A 20,222-nucleotide genomic window follows, 5' to 3' on the forward strand; every position below is an offset into this window, starting at 1 on the left:
AGTTCAGAAATTCACCAACACAGGGGTGAGTCCCTAGTCTCTGAATCCATGAATCACGATCACTTCCTATATTCCTGTCCTGAATTTCTGAATTTCTCCTGGTGACCTGCACCCCCTGTCTGTTCCTAGGAATAGAAGCTTTGAGGTTTGCTTCCAGTGCCTAGGATGTAATACTCATTCTATAATAAAAATTATTTTCTGCTATGTTGCAAGATCTAGCCCCCAATATTTCTGGGGGTAGTAAGGTACTTGAAATAGAGTTTTAATGCCCTTAGAAGTCCAATAACTCCTAAGAAGGTGAAAAGGGCCCACTCACTCAGTCCCCTGGGGCCCCCAATGACTTCAGATTGAAGCATTTCTTTTTTTTTTTTTTTTTTGCTGTACACGGGCTTCTCACTGTTGTGGCGTCTCCCATTGTGGAGCACAGGCTCCAGACGCGCAGGCTCAGCGGCCATGGCTCAAGGGCCCAGCCGCTCCGCGGCATGTGGGATCTTCCCAGACCGGGGCACGAACCCGTGTCCCCTGCATTGGCAGGCGGACTCTTGACCACTGCGCCACCAGGGAAGCCCTGAAGCATTTCTCTTCCATAATCAAAGGGCAACTAAAGAGGGAGGGAGGATTAATTTACCCTTTGAGAGGGAGAACTGGATTAGAAACCAGCCACTAAGGTAGTGCAGTCGGTGGTGTGAAAAGAGCAGAGTGCTATACATTGAGGGTGAGGTAACACATATGCAATGTCAGCACAGTTCTTGGCTTTTAGCTGGGATTTAAATGTGAGGCCCTCCTCCCCTTGCACCTGCCCCAAATCTTGGAAAACAAGCTAGAGAACCCCTAGAAAGGTCAGAGGTACTCACTGTGCCAGTTACCAGTATCTGGGTGTACAAGAGAAAACCCTTCCTCTTGGTTTCTATCATACCAGCCCCAGTACTATGAATAGGAGGCCAAAATGCCTTCCCATATCCCCTGCTGACTAGTATCTAATAATTCAAATCATTAGTACTGATTAAGCACCTGTGTTTGCAGCTGCACTACACGAATAAATCACAACTCCAGTGTTTGCATCTGCAAAATGAATGACCTGGAGATGCTATCGCGTCCCTTCTACCTGTAACAGTCCGTGATTCTACCGCTCCTTAATATGAAAGATGAGACTCTCAAGATTTCCACTCTCAATTTTGCTACTTCTGAAAGTTTTCTTTGGCCTCTCGAAGTCTATGAGAACACATTTGAAGTGACTCGTTAAAACTGCAAGTTTGAAAACTACAGCGGGAGAACAGCTCACCATCGTGTCACTCGACAGAACAATGCGTGGTGGTTTAGTGACTTGCACTGGCACACAACTAGGTTTCAGTAATTATACCCATATTCCAAGCAAACTATTATGTATTTTGTGTTCTGGGGACATATGTTATGGCTAAAGCCCAAACTGTGGCTAATCTTAATATTAGAGCCAGATAAATCTGTTTCGAATCCATAACATCTAACATTTGCCAGGGTAGATTTGTTCATCAACTGGGCTTAAAGAGGTATAATTCACACATGTGCAGTATTACTAAATGCTGAAATGTAACGATTTAAATACACCAGCAACTATTGCACAACAGTTGTTATAACAGCATTTAACATTAGCCAGAACCTCTCTGGCTAATGTTAGGTTTATACCAAGAGAATGAGGGAAACTGTGGCATCCCCTTGGGGTGACGGTCACAACTACCTCAGCTTTTACAACATGGTACCAGCAGAGCGACTCAGTGTATGGCTCTGAGAGGCCTTCTGTTTTTCCTGGAGAAGATCTAGATCTAATCAGGAAGCATACAGATTCCTTTGGAGGTTTGGGGACACATCTTCTCTAAGAGTGTTTGTAGTCAGGGGCTTTTCCTCTGCTGGGTGGACATGGCACCGGATACTCCTCCTGGCTACGTATCTTCCCAGACATGAGGAGGAGACTGGAGTTGAGGCCAAAAGATAGCGTTAAATACACACAAAAAGAAAGAGAGTTCCATAACCAATATTTAAGACATAGTAGGAAACGGAATAAAAAATAATTTTAATCATATCAAAAAGCCAAACCAAAGAGAGACAGTTCATGGAACTTATAGGTCCCATCTCGGCAGCCGGTGCTCTTCTCTGGACGAGGCCAGTGCCCCATTATCCCAAGGCATCAAATGCCACTAAGATGTTTGGATTTTGCACCAAATTCTGGGCATGGCTTTTCCTCTGAAGAACTCACTGATTTGAAATAACGAAAAGTGAGAAACAGGGAGCTCTTACATGATTCACCAAATCTGAAATGGGCTGGAGGTTTCTCAGCTGTCTTACAGCCAGTGAAGTTTCCTCTTAGACCTTGTATTGAGCTACAAACAAAGGACGCCTGAGCTGGCCTTACCCCTGGAGCCTGCCCAAGGCTTCCATCTGGAGTTTTCAGAGAGAACCCATCAAAAGCATCAGAGGATGCACGAGGTATTCAGATGTCCTTCCTGGGCTCTTGTTCTCAGGTAAGCAGGCTGGGCAGGGGTGTGCCAATCTCCCACTCTGAAATCTGGGCATCAGAGGGCTGCGGGGGACGTGTTCTCTTCCTCCGCCCGGGATTAGCGTTCAGACCTCCATCAGCAGCACATTTCATAAGCTGCCAATGTTGGGGAAGCTCTTCAGTTTCTCAGGAAAGTCGTCCTTGTACAGGACGGGGTCGGCTCGGTGCTCCACCACCTTAAGAGGCATTGTCCCAAAGACAGAAGCAAACTTGTTGATGCACTCAGACCTGTGGGGTGTGGGGAGGGCAGTGGAGCACATGAGAGGGACAGGGGGTGGGGAAGAGAGAAACCGTTCGAGAGGCTGAGATGAGAGCAAAATACCAGTACATCGTCTTCAACATCTACAAGAGAAACGCAAGGATCCCCAGCATGCTCCCAGGTTCTTAACACAGTTGGGAGGGTGTGGATAAAGGAAGTGATCTGGGGGGACTTCAACTAGTAGTTCGGCAGGAGAAAGGGAACCAGGGATGCTGTTTGGAGGCCAGGGGCCTGCAGAGGTCAGAATATCTTTTCCCCTCCCCCTCAAATTCCAGTCATTCTTCCAGCTCTGTAGAAGCGGGCCTCAAACCAAGGTGGATTAGCTGCCAACAATCCTTAACCCCATCCCTGCCAGCTAAAGAGAAGACAAAGGGTGGAGAGGCAAAAGGCACTTGGGTCTGAGCTTCAGCCCACTCAAGTTTAAAAGGGAGAAGGGAAGATCTTACACGTGGAGCGATGGAAGGCAGGAGGGGGCAATGGGGCGCTGAACCTCAGTTTCAAAGGACAAACACTTCAGTCATTCAACCCACATCTACTGCGGGCCTGTGAGTGGCAATCTCTGGGAATTATGGGTCAACTTCCATAAGCTCTTCCATGAAAGCTGAAGTTCACATAGGACGGCTTTCATAATTTTAGCCACTCCTGTGTTAGAACCGGCAGCAACAAAGCAACAAGCAACTTAGCACTGCTTGGGGAGGAGGCAGTTCAGCACCCCACCCCCGGCCCCCCAACACCGCCCCCAGCCTGGTAAGCAGCCTCCTCAGAGGGGAGCAGGTCAGACACGCTGGCGGGAAATGCTTCTGGTCAATCAGGCCAACTGAGTGTGACAGCTGGCTAATGAGGACACTTCAGCATCAGACCCAAGGGGGAAAACAAGCCCGTAAAAACCACTTTCGAAGCTAAGGGGCCCTCAAGAATGGATTTCAGAGGTCAGTATTCTCTCTCCTCAGTCAGGCCCACGGCACCTGAGAAAGGGTTACCAGGTAGGGGCTGAATTTCAAGACACAGACCAGAAGGCTCTTTTGTCCTCAGAGATACTGTAAGCCTTGTTTCAACCCATTTTAATCAATAGCTTTTATTTGAGTCCTTTGAGCTTTAGCAAGAAACCAATAAATAAAGAAGCCAGTTACTATCAATTCTTTTCTCTTGCTTATTCTCTTGGTCAAAACGTGTTACTATTTCATTCTGAGCTCTTCCAGCTAATAAGATCACTGTGTCCGTGACCACAAACCAACAGCAATTAACATTTATTCTATGCTCCAGGCTGTGTTACGAGTGCTTGACATGTATTAGTAACTCACTTCACCCTCACAACAACCCTGTGAGGCAGGTCTACTATCCTTCCCACTGTACACTGGGAAGACAGAGACACATCACAGAGAGGCTAAGAGACAGGACCAAAGGCCAAATAACTAGCAAGAGGCAGAACCAAACCCAGGCATTCCGGCTGCTGAGGCTAAAGTCTTCATGATGAGATGATACACATTTATTTATTTATTATTTAACATAATTCTAGGGTCTAAAGGGAGGAGCTGGAAATTAACAACTGTTGAGCACCTATGACGTGCCGGCTAATTTACATACACGATCTCAATGATTCCTTTAAATATCCCCGTCCATATGCCCAAGGATTGGTGTATAGTAGCTTCCTGTTATGGTTTGAGAAATTCAGGCTAAGAGAGGCTAAGGGACTGCCCAAGGACCCCGAGCTGGAAAGTGGTGGAGCTGGGTTTCAAACCCAGTCTTGCGCTGGCAATAGAGCCCTTGCTCTTTCTCTCAGACTCTACGATAACCCACAGGTCACTGAATTTCCCTCCTGTTGGCAGTCTTCTGAGACTCAGGAGGTCCTAGTCCCAGGTACCAAATTGACAGGAGACTGGGGAAAAGACCGGGGGGTTTTAACAAAATGGTATGAAGCAAGCACTGGACAACAGCTTTTCTCTCCTTAAATCATGAGGTCAAGGCAGTGGCAGACTAAGTCAAATTTCCCCAACGTCTTACAGTTGTTCTGCCTATAAACATGTACTTCTAGTTTCCAGTTATTCTGCTTGTAGACGCTGGCCAGCAAAGCCCAGCCGTGCCCAGCAGAGGTGCCTGCGAGCATGTATTAAAGAAGAATCATGGTTCTTGGCAGAGGATAGGGGCTCTAGGGCCCCCTGCAGAGCACTGAGGACAATGTCTCCTCTGTAACTAGACCTGCCAACAGGGCCGGGCCACAGGCAAGAGGCCACTGGGGCTCAGGCCAGCTTGACTTGTTGACAGCTGCCCCGGCTAACCCAGGTTAGTGAGTCCTTCTTTCTCTCCACACAGCCGGCCCTGAAGAAGTGGCTGCTCATGCTGAATGGTAAAGGTCCTTAACTCTCCTGACAGGTGTTGACTGTGTTTCCTACTTTCTTTTCATGCAGGGGATCTGGGTTGGGCAACAGGTTAGGGTAGATTAAGAGTTTGGCTGATTGCTGGTGGCCCACCTGAGTTGTTCTGTCAGGGGTCCAGCTACCATGTCAGTAACTGTTCCCCTGGGTTGGTTTTCTAATCAAGTACAGACAGGCTAAGAACTGCCAATGTCTATCTCCAAAGTGCTGGAAGTGTCTGGGGGAGAAAGGACTAACAGTTTTCAGTTTTCCTTTCAAACACATACAATTACCTAAAGTAACCAGGAGCCTTCAGGATCAGTGTTGGGGAAATTGGAAAGCGAACTAACCTCGCCAGGCCCCGTGCTACAGGCTTTCATGTATTATTACTCCTTTCACCTCCAGCATATAACACACTGTTTGGTACAAAGATGCTCAGTAAATATTTGTTGAACCCCTGAATGTAACATGATAGATAGTTAATATATCTATTTTAAGAAATGAAAAGGTTGGAAATTCAGGATAAGGTAAGTCAATTTCCTTAAGTTGGACAGCTAATAAGTGGCTAATTCATAACCTGAACAAAGACTGGCCTGAATCAAAATACAATGTTTGTTTCTTAAATCAACACTGTCTGTCTGCTGTACTGTCTTGACCTGGGTAAAGCTATTGGCCAAAATGAACAGTCACAAATTCTTCTGCTTCTTAAAGAACTAACAGCAGGTGACAAAGCGAGAGAGTGGCACGGACATATATACACTCCCAAATGTAAAACAGATAGCTAGTGGGAAGCAGCCGCATAGCACAGGGAGATCAGCTTGGTGCTTTGTGACCACCTAGAGGGGTGGGATAGGGAGGGTGAGAGGGAGGGAGACGCAAGAGGGAAGAGATATGGGAACATATGTATATGTATAACGGATTCACTTTGTTATAAAGCAGAAACTAACACACCATTGTAAAGCAATTATACTCCAATAAAGATGTAAAAAAAAAACCAAAACAAAACAGAATCCCTGGCCTATAACCACTAGATGCTAATAGTATTCCCCTCCCCCCAAGTTGGAACAATCAAAAATGTCTCCAGACATTGCAAAAAAAAAAAAAAAAAAAAAGAACTAACAGCAGGTCCTGGAAATGGATGCTGGGTAGTAAAAGCCATTCTCCTCCACTACTGAGATTTCTGATCCCAGACCCCAAATATAAGAATAAACAAGCTTACTGAACCACAAAACTCAACACAAGGTCATAACATGCAGAGTGGTTAACTCCTTTCACTCTTTTGTGCAAAAATGTGGATTCTGCAAAGGCAACTATTTAAAAAATAAAACAAATGAACAATTCTGCAGTTGTAACTCCATCTCTTGGTCTACCCAACAGGGTTTAAATCACGTCTTCCTCCCTCCCAATCTAAGTGCCTTATTTAGTAATTCAGTCATTCATCCGAATAGTTCTGCTCTCAGTTTCTAATTAATTTCAAGATTGATTTCCTTCTGTTCCCTATCACATTTCTCAAAAGGGGAGCCTACATTCACTGACTCTACTTCCTCACTACCAGCTCACACTCTTTAGCCCCATCAACCTATGACATCATTTTTTCCAAAGTCACCAATGACCATTTAATTCCAAGACCACTTCCTAGTCTGCGTGTTCCTTGCTCCTCCCTGCTGCCGAGCACTGGAGACGCTGGCTCTCTCCTGGCCTCGCCAGTGGCTGCTTCTCTCTTTTCAGTTCCTCTTTCTGTCTCCTAAGTGTCCGAATTTCTCAAGATTCTGCCCTTGGCTTTTCTTCAATCAACTGCCTTCTCTGGACAGATGTCTTCCAGATCTCCATCTTTGCTTTACTCTTTTTTCTAAAGTTCTAGTTCCATATTTCCAGCTGCTTGCCCTGTATCTACACCTGCACATACAGAGGGCAAGACCCAAAACTCACCCGCCTGATTGCTCTCCAGCTTCACACGCGATTAAATCTCCTGGCCTCATTAATTACACTGTTAGGTCCAACATTCATCTCCTTCCCTCCCCTAACTGGCGTTCCTCCTAACTGTATTATTTACACTGTTAAAGGTACTACCATTCCTCCTGACTGTCTTGATCAACTGTTTCTCCATAACCTCCCCATACCTGTTCAGCTGGAAATCAAGGGCCAGCTTTTCTCCTTTGGGGGGAAAAAAAATCCCTTGCAATTTAATCCATCCCTTCTTCTCCACACTCAACTTCGTTCAAGCCTTCTAACTGTTCTTCTTTCTTCTGTCTCTACCTTCATTCCGTTCTATGCACCACTTCCAAATCAGCCTCAAAACAACACTTTGATCAAGCTACTTCCTATTCAAAAACCTTCTATGGCTTACCAGAGCCTGAAGAAAAAAGCTCAGCTCCTTAATTGGGCATCCAGGGCTCTCTGCAGTTTGGCACTAATGGGCCAGAAGGCTACGCTCTTGCCAAACTGGATATCTTGACTGCTTGCCAAATGTACCTTGGACCATCCAGTTTCCCTGCCGAGGATCTCCTCTTCTTGCCCAGAGTTGCATCGGTTGGAATCCCAGTGACCTTTGAAGGCTCACTTCAAGTGCCACCTCTTACAAAATTATTCCTAATAATTGACCTAGCAAGAAGTCACTTCTCTTTCCTGTGATCAGGTATAACATTTTGAGCCTTCCTTATGACACTTACCACATATAGCTTTGGATTAAGTTTTACACACACACACACACACACGTATTAAATATATATACACACATGTGTGTGTACCTGTCATTGTTAATTATAAACTCTGATAAAATCAAGCCTACCAACAACTGGGCAGTTGCCTATTCTATTTTCAAAAGGCTCTTCCCACGAGGAAGCTTCCACATTTCCCATAGTTACTTTCTTCAGTGTTTAATAATATCTAACTTAAATCTTTCCCACTGCATTTGTTGTGATCTCAGTGGTGTTACAGAGGAGTTGTTTAGCTTTAGCATGAACTTTAAGGGCCATTATTAGGTCAACTTTTCTCCATACAATTCCTTTCTTGGACCCTATAACCCCACCATTTTAACTCAGTCCAATCAATAACTAATTGCTTAATGCTATGAAATTCTTCCCAACACAGAATGGGGGTAGGTTTAAGTAACAAGTGCATGTGCTCTAATATAACCATAACTGGTGTCTCTTCCAAATGAGCTATGACAGTTGATGTCACTGTCCTTGACTGGGTAATACTTGATACCAGTGACAGATATTCCCAAAATCAAAATAATATGTTATTTCATATTGATGGTTGGTAAAAGTCATGTCATTTGGGTAAGACATTTATATATGAAAGAGATAAAGAGATTATTTAGAGAGTAAGAGTAAGAAATATAAGAAGTAAGAGTAAGAAGGAGTAAAGCATTATAGAAGAATCCAGGCCAAGTGAAACAACTTGCTGTACAAAAAAATCCTCCAGGCTCGAAGGACTTTGATATAGCTGATAGATTTCAGAAATGAATGCCGCAAGCAGATGCATATGAGACCTGTGGAAACCTGAACTAGATATCTCATTCTAATGTCTTTCTCATGACATTCTCTGAATGTATTCTGGTCCCTTGACAACAGTGTTACTGGCTGTCAGAGCTTGCTGTCTTGTGTAAGGGGCTGCCTTTTGGAAGAATTAGGTTTGATTCAGGAGATTCGAAGCTTGGGGACCTTTGGGATACAAGTGAGAACTATTAGGTCTACTCTAAGATTATAAAGGTCTTAAGGGAAGACAGACATCTCCCACTTCTTTTATACTCACCTACAAGGCCCTGTATTACATCCACACAAAGGGGTGCTTACTGACCTACTGAATCGCTATAAAGGGAGTATTTCAGAGCCGCCCTGCTTCTCTCTCTGTAATGTAAGGAGCTGTGCTTTCAATTCCGTTCTTGGTAGGTGTTTCAGTTGTGTCAACAAAGGTAATTTGTCTCTAGTGGGTTTAGTTTAATTCTTTCTAATCAAACTTTCACTGTAACATGGAGATATTACCCTGGAAAACAATCCAGTATTTCTTTGGAATTAACTCGCTTCCACTCGAATGACTGTGGATAGTTAACTGCCTAGTCCACATGGAGAATCTGGCTTCTGGAGCTTAAGGCCGGCTATATTTTTAAGACCCTTCCAGCCATTACAAATTGAGTGAGTAGCATTCCAAATTAATTCTTTGGGTGACCTGGGCTTGAACTAACCCAATTCCCACGTGCAAAAGGAGGTGACTAGGGCTACCAGCTGCTGTCCTTATATCTGCAACAAAGTCCCATAAACAGGCCCAAGGCAGGAAATGGGGATCAGAGGCTAGGGCAGACTTTTGGTTAGAGGCTCACTCACCTCTCCACCATGTGTGTCTGGTCTAGCGAAAGCCCGTCGATGGCCGTGCACTCAGGACACTTGAATTTCTTTCGTGGTGTTACCTGCCAGAAGAGCACAAAAATATACTTGGCTGTCTGTGCCAAGGACAATAAAATCACGCTCGTGACACCACTCTCTGCACACTTCTGTTCTATAAGCTGAGATGCCCACTCCCACTGCAGGCACACATGCACACACACATGCCTCACTATTCCTCCATTCAGTTCTGTCTGGCTCGGCCAACAGTAGAACTCACAAGGGCCCAATAAAAAAGGCTTGGAGGGCTTTTGCCTTCTGTAACTGGAAAGAAGTGGTGATGACAAGCTCCTTAATTCTTGTTTAATGACTGTTTTCTCACTGCCAAGGTCCTTGTATAAACACCATTTGTTCTTGCAGCCATAAGGGCGATGAAATACAGCTTCCCATAACTTTCACCGTAACCTTAGCTCCAATAGGCGCTCATTCTCCTTCTTCCAGCTAATGGCAAATGCTATGAGCAGCACCATGCTCTTGAAAATGCCAGGTTATTTTGCAATCCTGTTGAGCCAGGGAAAAAAATCCAATGGTCCTTTGCCCTCTGAATCCTTTTCCCTGACTCTCCCCACCACCCTCCCATATGTTAAACTTCTAATTTTTTTTTTTTAGCAAACTCGGGAGGCTGCTATCCTAACCTAGTGAAGATAAGTAACCAGTAGAGAGATGGGAGGGGAAGAAAGCCAGATAACTAAGACCAGGCTAAGAAGCATACAGACCCGAGGAATTACTATCCAGAGTAAGCAGGCACAGCTAAGAACATCTTGAAGCATGTCAAAAAGCAAATTTGGAAATAAGGGGAGTTCCTTTAAAACTAGTTTTGTAATTTACATTCTTTAATTTTCCCTGCAGTGAGCTGTTCACTGAGTTATTTAGAGAGCTAGGGGTTAGGGTAAAGATTGGGTCAAGTCTGAACACATAGTGACTTTTCCTCTTTCCTTAGTCACTTTGGTTTAATCTAGCTTGTCTCATCAATTAATAGCATGAGGAATCATTTGGGGATGCCATACCATGCGTCCAACATAAGCTTCCAGTACAGGAATCTGGCCTAGAAGCATTGCCCATTTTCACATATGGAATTCTAATCCAGAGGGAAAGAAAGATCAAGACGATTCCACTGTTATACAGAAGTGTACTCTCCCTGCATTTCTAGGGGTCTGATTTGAGCAAGATCTACATTTCAAGAACAGACATCTATTACACATACAAACATCCCCATGTGATCTCAGCTTTTAATATGTTACAGGAGAGGTACTGTTACAAACTGGTAATCGCTATCTTAAAATAATGTTTAGGACAACTACAGTTATAATTGTACAAAGTGTACAATCTTCTCAGCATCTATTAAAAAAATCAGCTACCTTAAGAAAGATGTAAACTGCATTCTTTAACGAAAAGAACTAGATTCCAAGTCATGTTTGAGAATAAAATTGTATTTTTTAAAAAACACAATTTGTAGATTGACCGCCACAGCCTTTATCTCTGATACTGGAGGTTACAAACTATAACTAAAAAAAACCCTGTATATTCAGACTATACTACAAAGCTACAGTAATCAATACAGTATGGTACTGGCACAAAAACAGAAATATAGATCAATGGAACAGGACAGAAAGCCCAGAGACAAACCCACGCACATATGGTCACATTATCTTTGACAAAGGGGGCAAGAATATACAATGGAGAAAAGACATCCTCTTCAATAAGTGGTGCTGGGAAAACTGGACAGCTACATGTAAAAGAATGAAATTAGAACACTCCCTAACACCATACACAAAAATAAACTCAAAATGGATTAAAGACCTAAATGTAAAGCCAGACACTATAAAACTCCGAGAGGAAAACATAGGCAGAACACTCTATGACATAAATCACAGCAAGATCCTTTTGGACCCACCTCCTAGAGAAATGGAAATAAAAACAAAAATAAACAAATAGGACCTAATGAAACTTAAAAGCTTTTGCACAGCAAAGGAAACCATAAACAAGATGAAAAGACAACCCTCAGAATGGGAGAAAATATTTGCAAACAAAGCAACGGACAAAGGATTAATCTCCAAAATATACAAGCAGTTCATGCAGCTCAATATCAAAAAAACAAACAACCCAATCCAAAAATGGGCAGAAGACCAAATAGACATTTCTCCAAAGAAGACATACAGATTGCCAACAAACACATGAAAGGATGCTCAACATCACTAATCATTAAAGAAATGCAAATCAAAACCACAATGAGGTATCACCTCATGCCAGTCAGAATGGCCATCATCAAAAGATCTAGAAACAGTAAATGCTGGAGAGGGTGTGGAGAAAAGGGAACCCTCCTGCACTGTTGGTGGGAATGTAAATTGATACAGCCACTATGGAGACCAGTATGGAGGTTCCTTAAAAAACTGAAAACAGAACTACCATATGACCCAGCAATCCCACTACTGGGCATATACCCTGAGAAAATCATAATTCAGAAAGGTACAGGTACCACAATGTTCACTGCAGCACTATTTTCAATAGCCAGGACATGGAAGCAACCTAAATGCTCACTGACAGATGAATGGATAAAGAAGATGTGGCACATATATACAATGGAATATTACTCAGCCATAGAAAGGAATGAAATTGAGTTATTTATAGTGAGGTGGATGGACCTACAGTCTGTCATACAGAGTGAAGTAAGTCAGAAAGAGAAAGACAAATACTCTATGCTGACACATATATATGGAATTTAAGAAAAAAAATGTCATGAAGAACATAGGGGTAAGACAGGAATACAGACACAGACCTACTAGAGAATGGACTTGAGGATATGGGGAGGGGGAAGGGTAAGCTGTGACAAAGTGAAAGAGCGGCATGGACATATATACACTACCAAACGTAAGGTAGATAGCTAGTGGGAAGCAGCCGCATAGCACAGGGAGATCAGCTCGGTGCTTTGTGACCGCCTGGAGGGGTGGGATAGGGAGGGTGGGAGGGAGACACAAAAGGGAGGGGATATGGGAACATATGTATATGTATAACTGATTAAATTTGTTATAAAGCAAAAAATAAAAAAAATAAAAAAAATAAAACTAAAAATAGAATTACCATATGACCCATCAATCCCACTACCGGGCATACACCCTGAGAAAACCATAATTCAAAAAGAGTCATGTACCACAATGTTCATTGCAGCTCTATTTACGATAGCCAGGACATGGAAGCAACCTAAGTGTCCATCGACAGATGAATGGATAAAGAAGATGTGGCACTGTACATATACAATGGAATATTACTCAGCCATAAAAAGAAATGAAATTGAGTTATTTGTAGTGAGGTGGATGGACCTAGAGCCTGTTATACAGAGTGAAGTAAGTCAGAAAGAGAAAAACAAATACCGTTTGCTAACACGTATATATGGAATCTTAAAAAAAAAAAAAAGTTCATGAAGAACCTAGGGGCAAGACAGGAATAAAGATGTAGACCTACTAGAGAATGGACTTGAGGATATGGGGAAGGGGGAAGGGTAAGCTGTGACGAAGTGAGAGAGAGGCATGGACATATATATACTACCAAACATAAAACAGATAGCTAATGGGAAGCAGCCACATAGCACAGGGAGATCAGCTCAGTGCTCTGTGACCACCTAGAGGGGTGGGATAGGGAGGGTGGGAGGGAGGGAGACGCAAGAGGGAAGAGATATGGGAACATATGTATATGTATAACTGATTCACTTTGTTATGAAGCAGAAACTAACACACCATTGTAAAGCAATTATACTCCAATAAAGATGTTAAAAAAAATGATACAGATGAACCTAGTAGCAGGGCAGGAATAAAGACACAGACGTAAAGAACAGACTTGAGGACACAAGGGGGGAAGTCGAAGTTGGGATGAAGTGAGAGAGTAGCATTGACATATATACACTACCCAATGTAAAATGGATGGCTAGTGGGAAGCTGCTGCATAGCACAGGGAGATCAACTCGATGCTTTGTGACCACCTAGAGGGGTGGGACAGGGAGGGTGGGAGGAAGGCTGAAGAAGGAGGAGATATGGGGATACATGTATACATATAGCTGATTCACTTTGTTGTACAGCAGAAACTAACACAACACTGTAAAGCAATTATACTTCAATAAAGATGTGAAAACAAAAAGAAAAAAAAAGTATAAAAAGTGTTTAAATCATCAAAGCCTAGCTTCAGTTTCACAATATGACAGCATCAATCATAGAATCTTAAAGCTAAAAGGGAGCTTAAAGTTCATCTATTCCAAGGATTCATTTATAGTTATGAAAACTTCTGAGACTCACAGAACCAGAAGCAAGCCCCAGATCGCAAAGTAAGTTAGGGCAGAGCTGGTCAAGGATGCCTCCTACCTTGATAACAGCTTTCCCTGTGACGTTAGCCACCAGGAAATTCATGGCAATATCTTCACAGTTCATATGAGCATCCACCCAGTTCTTGATGTCCCCAGGCATCTTGTAGGTATACAGGTAATTAAAATACTGCCAGGTGAGACAGAAAAGGAGACACATTCAAATAGCAGTTCCCTGTGGTTGATACACAAAGGGCAACTGAGCCATGGCAGGGGGACAAGCTTTCTCTCGTAAGATTAGTCACAAGCCTGGATCAACAGAAAAGGCAAAGGAAGTATTAGAATGGTTTTTGGTCAGGTGACCAAGTGTCTTTAACACTGTCATTCTTTTAAAAATCACTTATAGTAAGCAGAGGTGTGTACAGTATGGTGTGAAGCCCTTGTAAGATGTAGACCCTCTGGACTGATTAATATATCATATGTTTAATAAATATTGTTCAGAAACACACTACATACTGATCTTCACTAAATCCTTCCCCCGAGTCACAATGTTCAACCCTGTTTTCCATATTCTTTCTATAGACTGCAGATAGAAACAGATATATTAATGGTGGATTGACATTGCAGACATGTCGTTTTTAAAGTAAAACAAAATAAGGCAATTCTGAAACTACATAACCTATATGTATGAAATAGTACAGAAATTTGTGGGCTAAAAAAAAAAGAATTATAAACCTTATTTATTTATTTATTCTTTGCTAAGAACAAAAACTCATTTTTGGATCTAGAGCCCTGAAAAATATGAGGGCAGCAGTGCTGAGATAACAACACGCAATCAATATAAATACAGCGAAGTCAAATTAACTGTGCTGAGCTGCACAGATATTTTTCCTGACATCAGTTCCTTATGCCACTGCTGACAACTGGCAAGTTATTACGGTTTAATTAAGCCACACACTCCCAGGGAGCACTCCACTATCAAACAGAATATTCTAAAGTCCAATGCATACCCTTCAATCTCTCCCTTTAATAAAAAAAAAGTCAAAAACATAGTGACAATTCTAAGAGAAGAAATACAAAAGGCTAAAATACACACAAAAGGAATTTCAACCTCAATAGTTATCAAATCAAAGTGAAACAATAAGATCCACTTTCACTTATCAAAATAGCTAAGTTTGATTTTTTTAAAAATGTTTTTCATACAAGGGAGGGTATGGTAAGATACTTTTGTAGTTTGCTGGTAAGAATGTAAATTGGCACAAACTATATTGAAAACAACCAACAAATATATATATCAAAACCTCCCCCAAATGTTCATAATTCTTCTAGGAATCTATCATAATGATCTTACGTACAAACGGGTATGAAAATGGATATTGATCATTATTTAAGCATTTGATATAAAGCATTATCTAGCAAAAAAAATTAGATACAACCTAAATATCCAATGATAGAGAAACAGTTATACATGATTTATGGAATATTAATATAATGGTATATTAGCAATTATGTTAAGAAGTTGTTTATGAAGAAATGTTAATGATATAAGAAAAAAACACAATATAATGCATGCAAAAAGCAAGCTAATGAGAATATTTACAACTGTCTGTACGTGTGAATTAGTAAATCAAAGAGGCAAACTGGAAAAAACATCTAAAGTAGAAAATTTTTCCAAAACTCGTGAAAATTAAGTTGGGCCAAATAAAACGAATATCATACTCTTGGTTTGTCAACTCAGCCCCACTTGCCCCAAGCCTGCCCCCAACTTACCTTGTGATAAAAAGCTGCCCCCGTGAGCACCATGGACACCTCATTGGTCCACTCAGACTCATACTTCCACTTACTCATCTCATGGTCCCAGAGATGCAGGCGACCAGGGTAACCCACCAACCGGTCAGGAAATTCTCGCCAGACCTGAGGACAGAAAAACATCTGCAATCAACTCCCAGTTCAGACAACAACCAAGCACAGTGCTCAGTTCTTTAAACAGTATCGATAGAGTCCCCACATTCAAATCTTCACATACTAAGAGCAGGATTGGCTTCTGAAGACATTTGATCCAACAGATGCTAGTTCTTCTGCCAATATTCAAAGATAGATGTGATTATAATTTCCTCCAAAACTTCCCCGTGCTTGCTTAGAAATTTCGAGTAATGTAGAATAATAGCTTCCTGAATTGGGCCAAGGTAGGTAATCTCTTAACATGTGATTCCACTCTTAATGAACACACAAATGAAGACTAAATGGAACCCTGATTTATAACAAATTTTGATCATTGTGAAAACTTACAAAGTCTCTGTTTCTAAAAAAAAAAAAAAATCTATCTGGAGCACAAAGACATTTTAATGATCTTTTGGAAGCCTTAAGTATACAGAATTTGTCTGATTCTATAATCTGTAACATACTGAAAACAAAAACTTGATTTCCGCATTTGGAAAGGTTCTTAGATATAGCTTTGTTAAACAGAATTTGGTATATGAGGGGCGGGGTACTTCCAACACCTTTCCCCATGTATTTCCGTATAATTTAGTTTAACCTTTAAACCATTAACCATTAGTGAATACTGACAATTTACCAGCTGTCCTGGTGCCGCTTCTCAGCACCACGAATCCTCATCCTTGACCAACCTCTAAACAGCAGAGTTCCAGAGGGCCTACTCCTGGCCCCTATTCTCTTGTTTCAATTCTCCCCTCTAAGTAACATCTAGTTTCAATCACTAAATACAGTCTCTACTCTGATGACCTCTAAATGTATGTCTGGCCCGGAACATTTCTGAGACTACCAACTACTTACTTAATATCTTCAACTGGATAAACAATAGGCACCTCAAACTTAACATGTCCAAAGCATAACTCTTGATTCCATATCCTCAGAAAAGCCATTCTCTCTGTCTTTTCCCTCTCAATAAGTCATCTAATCCAACTGCTCAAGCCAAAAGCTAAGAGTCAGCCTTTATTCCTTCCTTTCCCTCTTTCCCCACATCCAGTCCATTACCAAGTCCTACTGGCTTTACTTCTGACTCCCTCTTACCATTTCTGCTACCACTCTCTCTAGCTCAAACCACCATCATTACTCATTACTAGATTACTGTAGGTTACTGGATTACTGTAACAGACTTCCAACTTATTTCTTTGCTTCCACTCTTGCCCCTCCAAACCATCATTTACAGAGCATCACTAAGAGGACCATTCTTAAAAGAACAGTAGGGTATTCTATACAGGGTAATTCAATCAGTGGGCTCCATCCTATTAATTTATATAGTTTTTCATTATGTATTTACCCAACACCCCAGTGTCACTGAGTCCAGGAAGGATGCTTTATTGCTTTCCCAAAGGCAGAACCAGTATACTAGTACCCCCCCCTTTTTTAGTTTGCTAGGGCTACTGTAAAAAGTGACACAAACGGAGCGGCTTGAAACAACAGAAATCTAGAAATCCAAAATCAAGGTGTTGGCAGGGCCATCGCACCCAGGGGAAGGAGCCTTCCTTGCCTCTTCCCAGCACCTGGGGGTTGGCTGTCAAATCTCTGGCATTCCTTGGCTTGTAGATGCGTTGCTCCAAACCTCTGTCTTCACATAGTCTTCTTCCCTCTCTGTGTGTCTCTGTGCCCAAATTTTGCCTTTTTATAAAGATTCCAGTCAAACTGAATTAGGGCCTACCCTAATGATCTCATTTTAACTTAATTACCTCTGAAAAGACCCTATTTCCAAATAAGGTTACTAAGGGTTAGGATTTCGACATACCTGTTTTAGATATGTTCAATCCATAACATCCCCCTACAAAAATCTTTAAAAAACAAAAAATGGCTTCCTATTGACTAAGAATAATAACGAAACTCCTTAGCATGTTCTAAACGGCCTTCCTGCTCTCCAATCTCTCTCGTACCACATTCTCCCACAATTCACTGGCTTCCCTGTTCTTTAACTGTGAGGAGACTAGACCTCAAGCCCTCTGCACCTGCTATTTCTTCGATGGAATGTTCCCCCAGCTCTTCAAAAGGCTGGTTCATGCTCATCAGTCAGGTCTCTGCTTAAATGTCACCTACTCTGAGAGGTCTTTCCAGACCTTCCCATCCAAGGTAAATGCTGTCCCCCAACCAGCCACTCTTCATCACGCCCCCTCACCCCATGCTTTTCTTCACCAAACTTTCATTTCTTGAAATTGCACTGGTTATTTACTGTCTACTCACTATCTCTTTTCCTCCCATAGAGTTTAAGCTCCATGAGGCAGAGACTCTGTCTTACTCACTGCAGCCTCCCAAGCACAAAGCACAGTGTCGGCACATGACAGCATTCCATGCACACTTGTTGAATGCACGGGGGGCAAAATCTCAGCAAGCAAAAAGCTGAGTATGAAAGAAGGGAACCAAAGATCCTTCCTCTCTTCTTCACAGCCAGAGCTAGTATACTTCTTAATGCAGAAAGGAAGTCTGCAACAGTACTGATCACCAGTTACCATTCATAATAATGTGATAGCCTTTGTGTGAGAAGATCACAGTAATAACTCACCATCACTCAAGCACATGTTTTAAATTGCTTTTCCAGCAGCGGGTAAAGGGACATTTGCTGAGTCATTACACTCTCTTGCCCAGGCCTTAAGATCATCCACATGCTTTCATGGGCTGTCTGACCAGGGTCTTGAACGTGGTCTGGAGCTGTGAAAAGAGGTTTCCTTCTTGCGGAACCAGCTCACCTAACAGGCCTCTCCAACCCACAACCTTGGCCTCGTTAACACCATGTTGTAACCAACAGAGTTAATCGGCCACAGGCATCATCATAATAGCTGTAGACAAATGAATCCATGTCAAACATTTCCTCAGATGTTTAATGCTGCTGGTGTGTTCCCTACTCTGGGGTTTATATTTCAGCAGATTAAAATAATATGATACTATTACAGTTTTATAGAGCCCAGAGCAACAACATAGGCTGTGGGCCATAACTTCTGTCTGGCCTGTGGGCCTGAACACGCCCCACCAAGCGCACAGCCAGGTTCCTTTGCTTGGCACCAAGCACCTGCCTGTTCAAGTCACACCAGGACCACAATCGCCAATCCATCTCAATGGAATTAAAGAGATTTCTGAAGGGCTCCAAGCGCAAGTAACTACACTCAACACCAGTGATGGGCAAGGTGGAGGAGAGGGGGGCAGATGGGGGCATCCATTCAGTTGGCACCCCTGCTGGATGGAAGCTGCATTCCCCCTCCCTGTATTTGAGTCAACACAGCTCTCTAATCTGTGCAAAGGAAGGTTGAATCACTTTCCCAAGGGGTTCTTTTCAAGCCCCCATCTGCAGCAATAATAATAACACTGGATCAGTTTTAGGGTCAAAGGCTGTTGAGATTTCAGTCCTCTTCCTGTTAGCTGAAGCCACTTACCAGACTCCTCTCCAGAGACACTTAATTTGGTAACACTGGGTCACAGAACGCTGAACTACGCTGCTCTGAAAGCATCAGAGGTGTCCCGAATCTCAGAGGCCTTTGGAGCCTTCGGTGAGAGCTGTTCCTCAGGCGGGGCCTCTCTGCCCTTGACTTACTCCAGGCAGCTGGATGCAATCAAGATACCATCCTTGTCACTTCATCTATAACTCTGCAGCTGACTGCAGGATCAAAACAGAGTGGAACAGAAGGGGATGGGCCTTCTCTAGCCGAGCCCCGGTGTAGGACCAAGTCGATTATGTACATAGTAAAGCATTTTCCCAGCCAGAAGAGCAAGAACTCGACTTCGACCCCTCCCCTTCCCTCCTCGCTACCCATCTCCCACTCTAATTCAACTTTTTTCTTTTTACTTCAGGGAAATGCTCCGGGGTCAGCCTTTGGTCATTACTAACAGATGCCTTTATATATTGTAGTGCAGGAATTTGAAACTTCACATTATATCCCTATAGTTCTAGTAATAGTGCTCCCAGAGCTACGTTCAAGTCACAAAGCCATCATTCAGTTGTTTGCCTATACTACTGAAGTCCTCCATATATAGCGTCATCTATTTTTAATTGCACACATCTTTTAAGACGGAGGCCTACGTCTGTTATAACAAACTCCATGCCTTGGTTAGGGGCTTAGCAATAATTTGAATAGTCCTTACATTTGGGGCCTATTCTACATCACTATTCAAACAGAAATTGTAATAACCTAATACCATCCTAACTCTTTCCTTCCATTCTAATTTTTATAATCTTGGTCCCAACCACCTCTTACCTGGATTATGGAAATATCCTCCTCTCTGGACTCCCAGCTGTGCTCACACTTCTCTATTTTCAGTTATCTATCCCTTTTTTTTTTTCTTTTTCTTTTTTAAGCTTCCTGAGGTCTTTTGTGTCTTCCCATTACTAGAGGATGAAACTAAGATCTTCTACCTTTTTTTAAAAGGCACAGCAGCCAGCCTTGATTACTGCTTATAGAAAGTACGCGGGGGACGA

At 42.5% G+C, this 20,222-nt stretch overlaps 1 protein-coding gene across 3 annotated transcripts in view; it reads right to left on the bottom strand.

Moving 5' to 3' along the window:
* Positions 1–2,011: 2,011 nt before the first annotated feature.
* Positions 2,012–20,222, bottom strand: part of EXT2 (exostosin glycosyltransferase 2) — a 143,502-nt gene continuing 125,291 nt past the window's right edge. For all 3 annotated transcript variants that reach the window (XM_060104633.1, XM_060104632.1, XM_060104631.1), the window contains 4 exons: positions 15,581–15,724; positions 13,872–14,000; positions 9,466–9,548; positions 2,012–2,758 (listed from right to left, as the gene is read on the bottom strand). In XM_060104633.1, the coding sequence (XP_059960616.1) occupies positions 2,620–2,758; positions 9,466–9,548; positions 13,872–14,000; positions 15,581–15,724 (495 nt within the window). In that variant the 3' untranslated portion in view covers positions 2,012–2,619. The remainder of the gene's footprint in view (positions 2,759–9,465; positions 9,549–13,871; positions 14,001–15,580; positions 15,725–20,222) is intronic.

Source organism: Mesoplodon densirostris, chromosome 7 (genome assembly GCF_025265405.1).
Source record: "Mesoplodon densirostris isolate mMesDen1 chromosome 7, mMesDen1 primary haplotype, whole genome shotgun sequence".
NCBI lineage: Eukaryota > Metazoa > Chordata > Mammalia > Artiodactyla > Ziphiidae > Mesoplodon > Mesoplodon densirostris.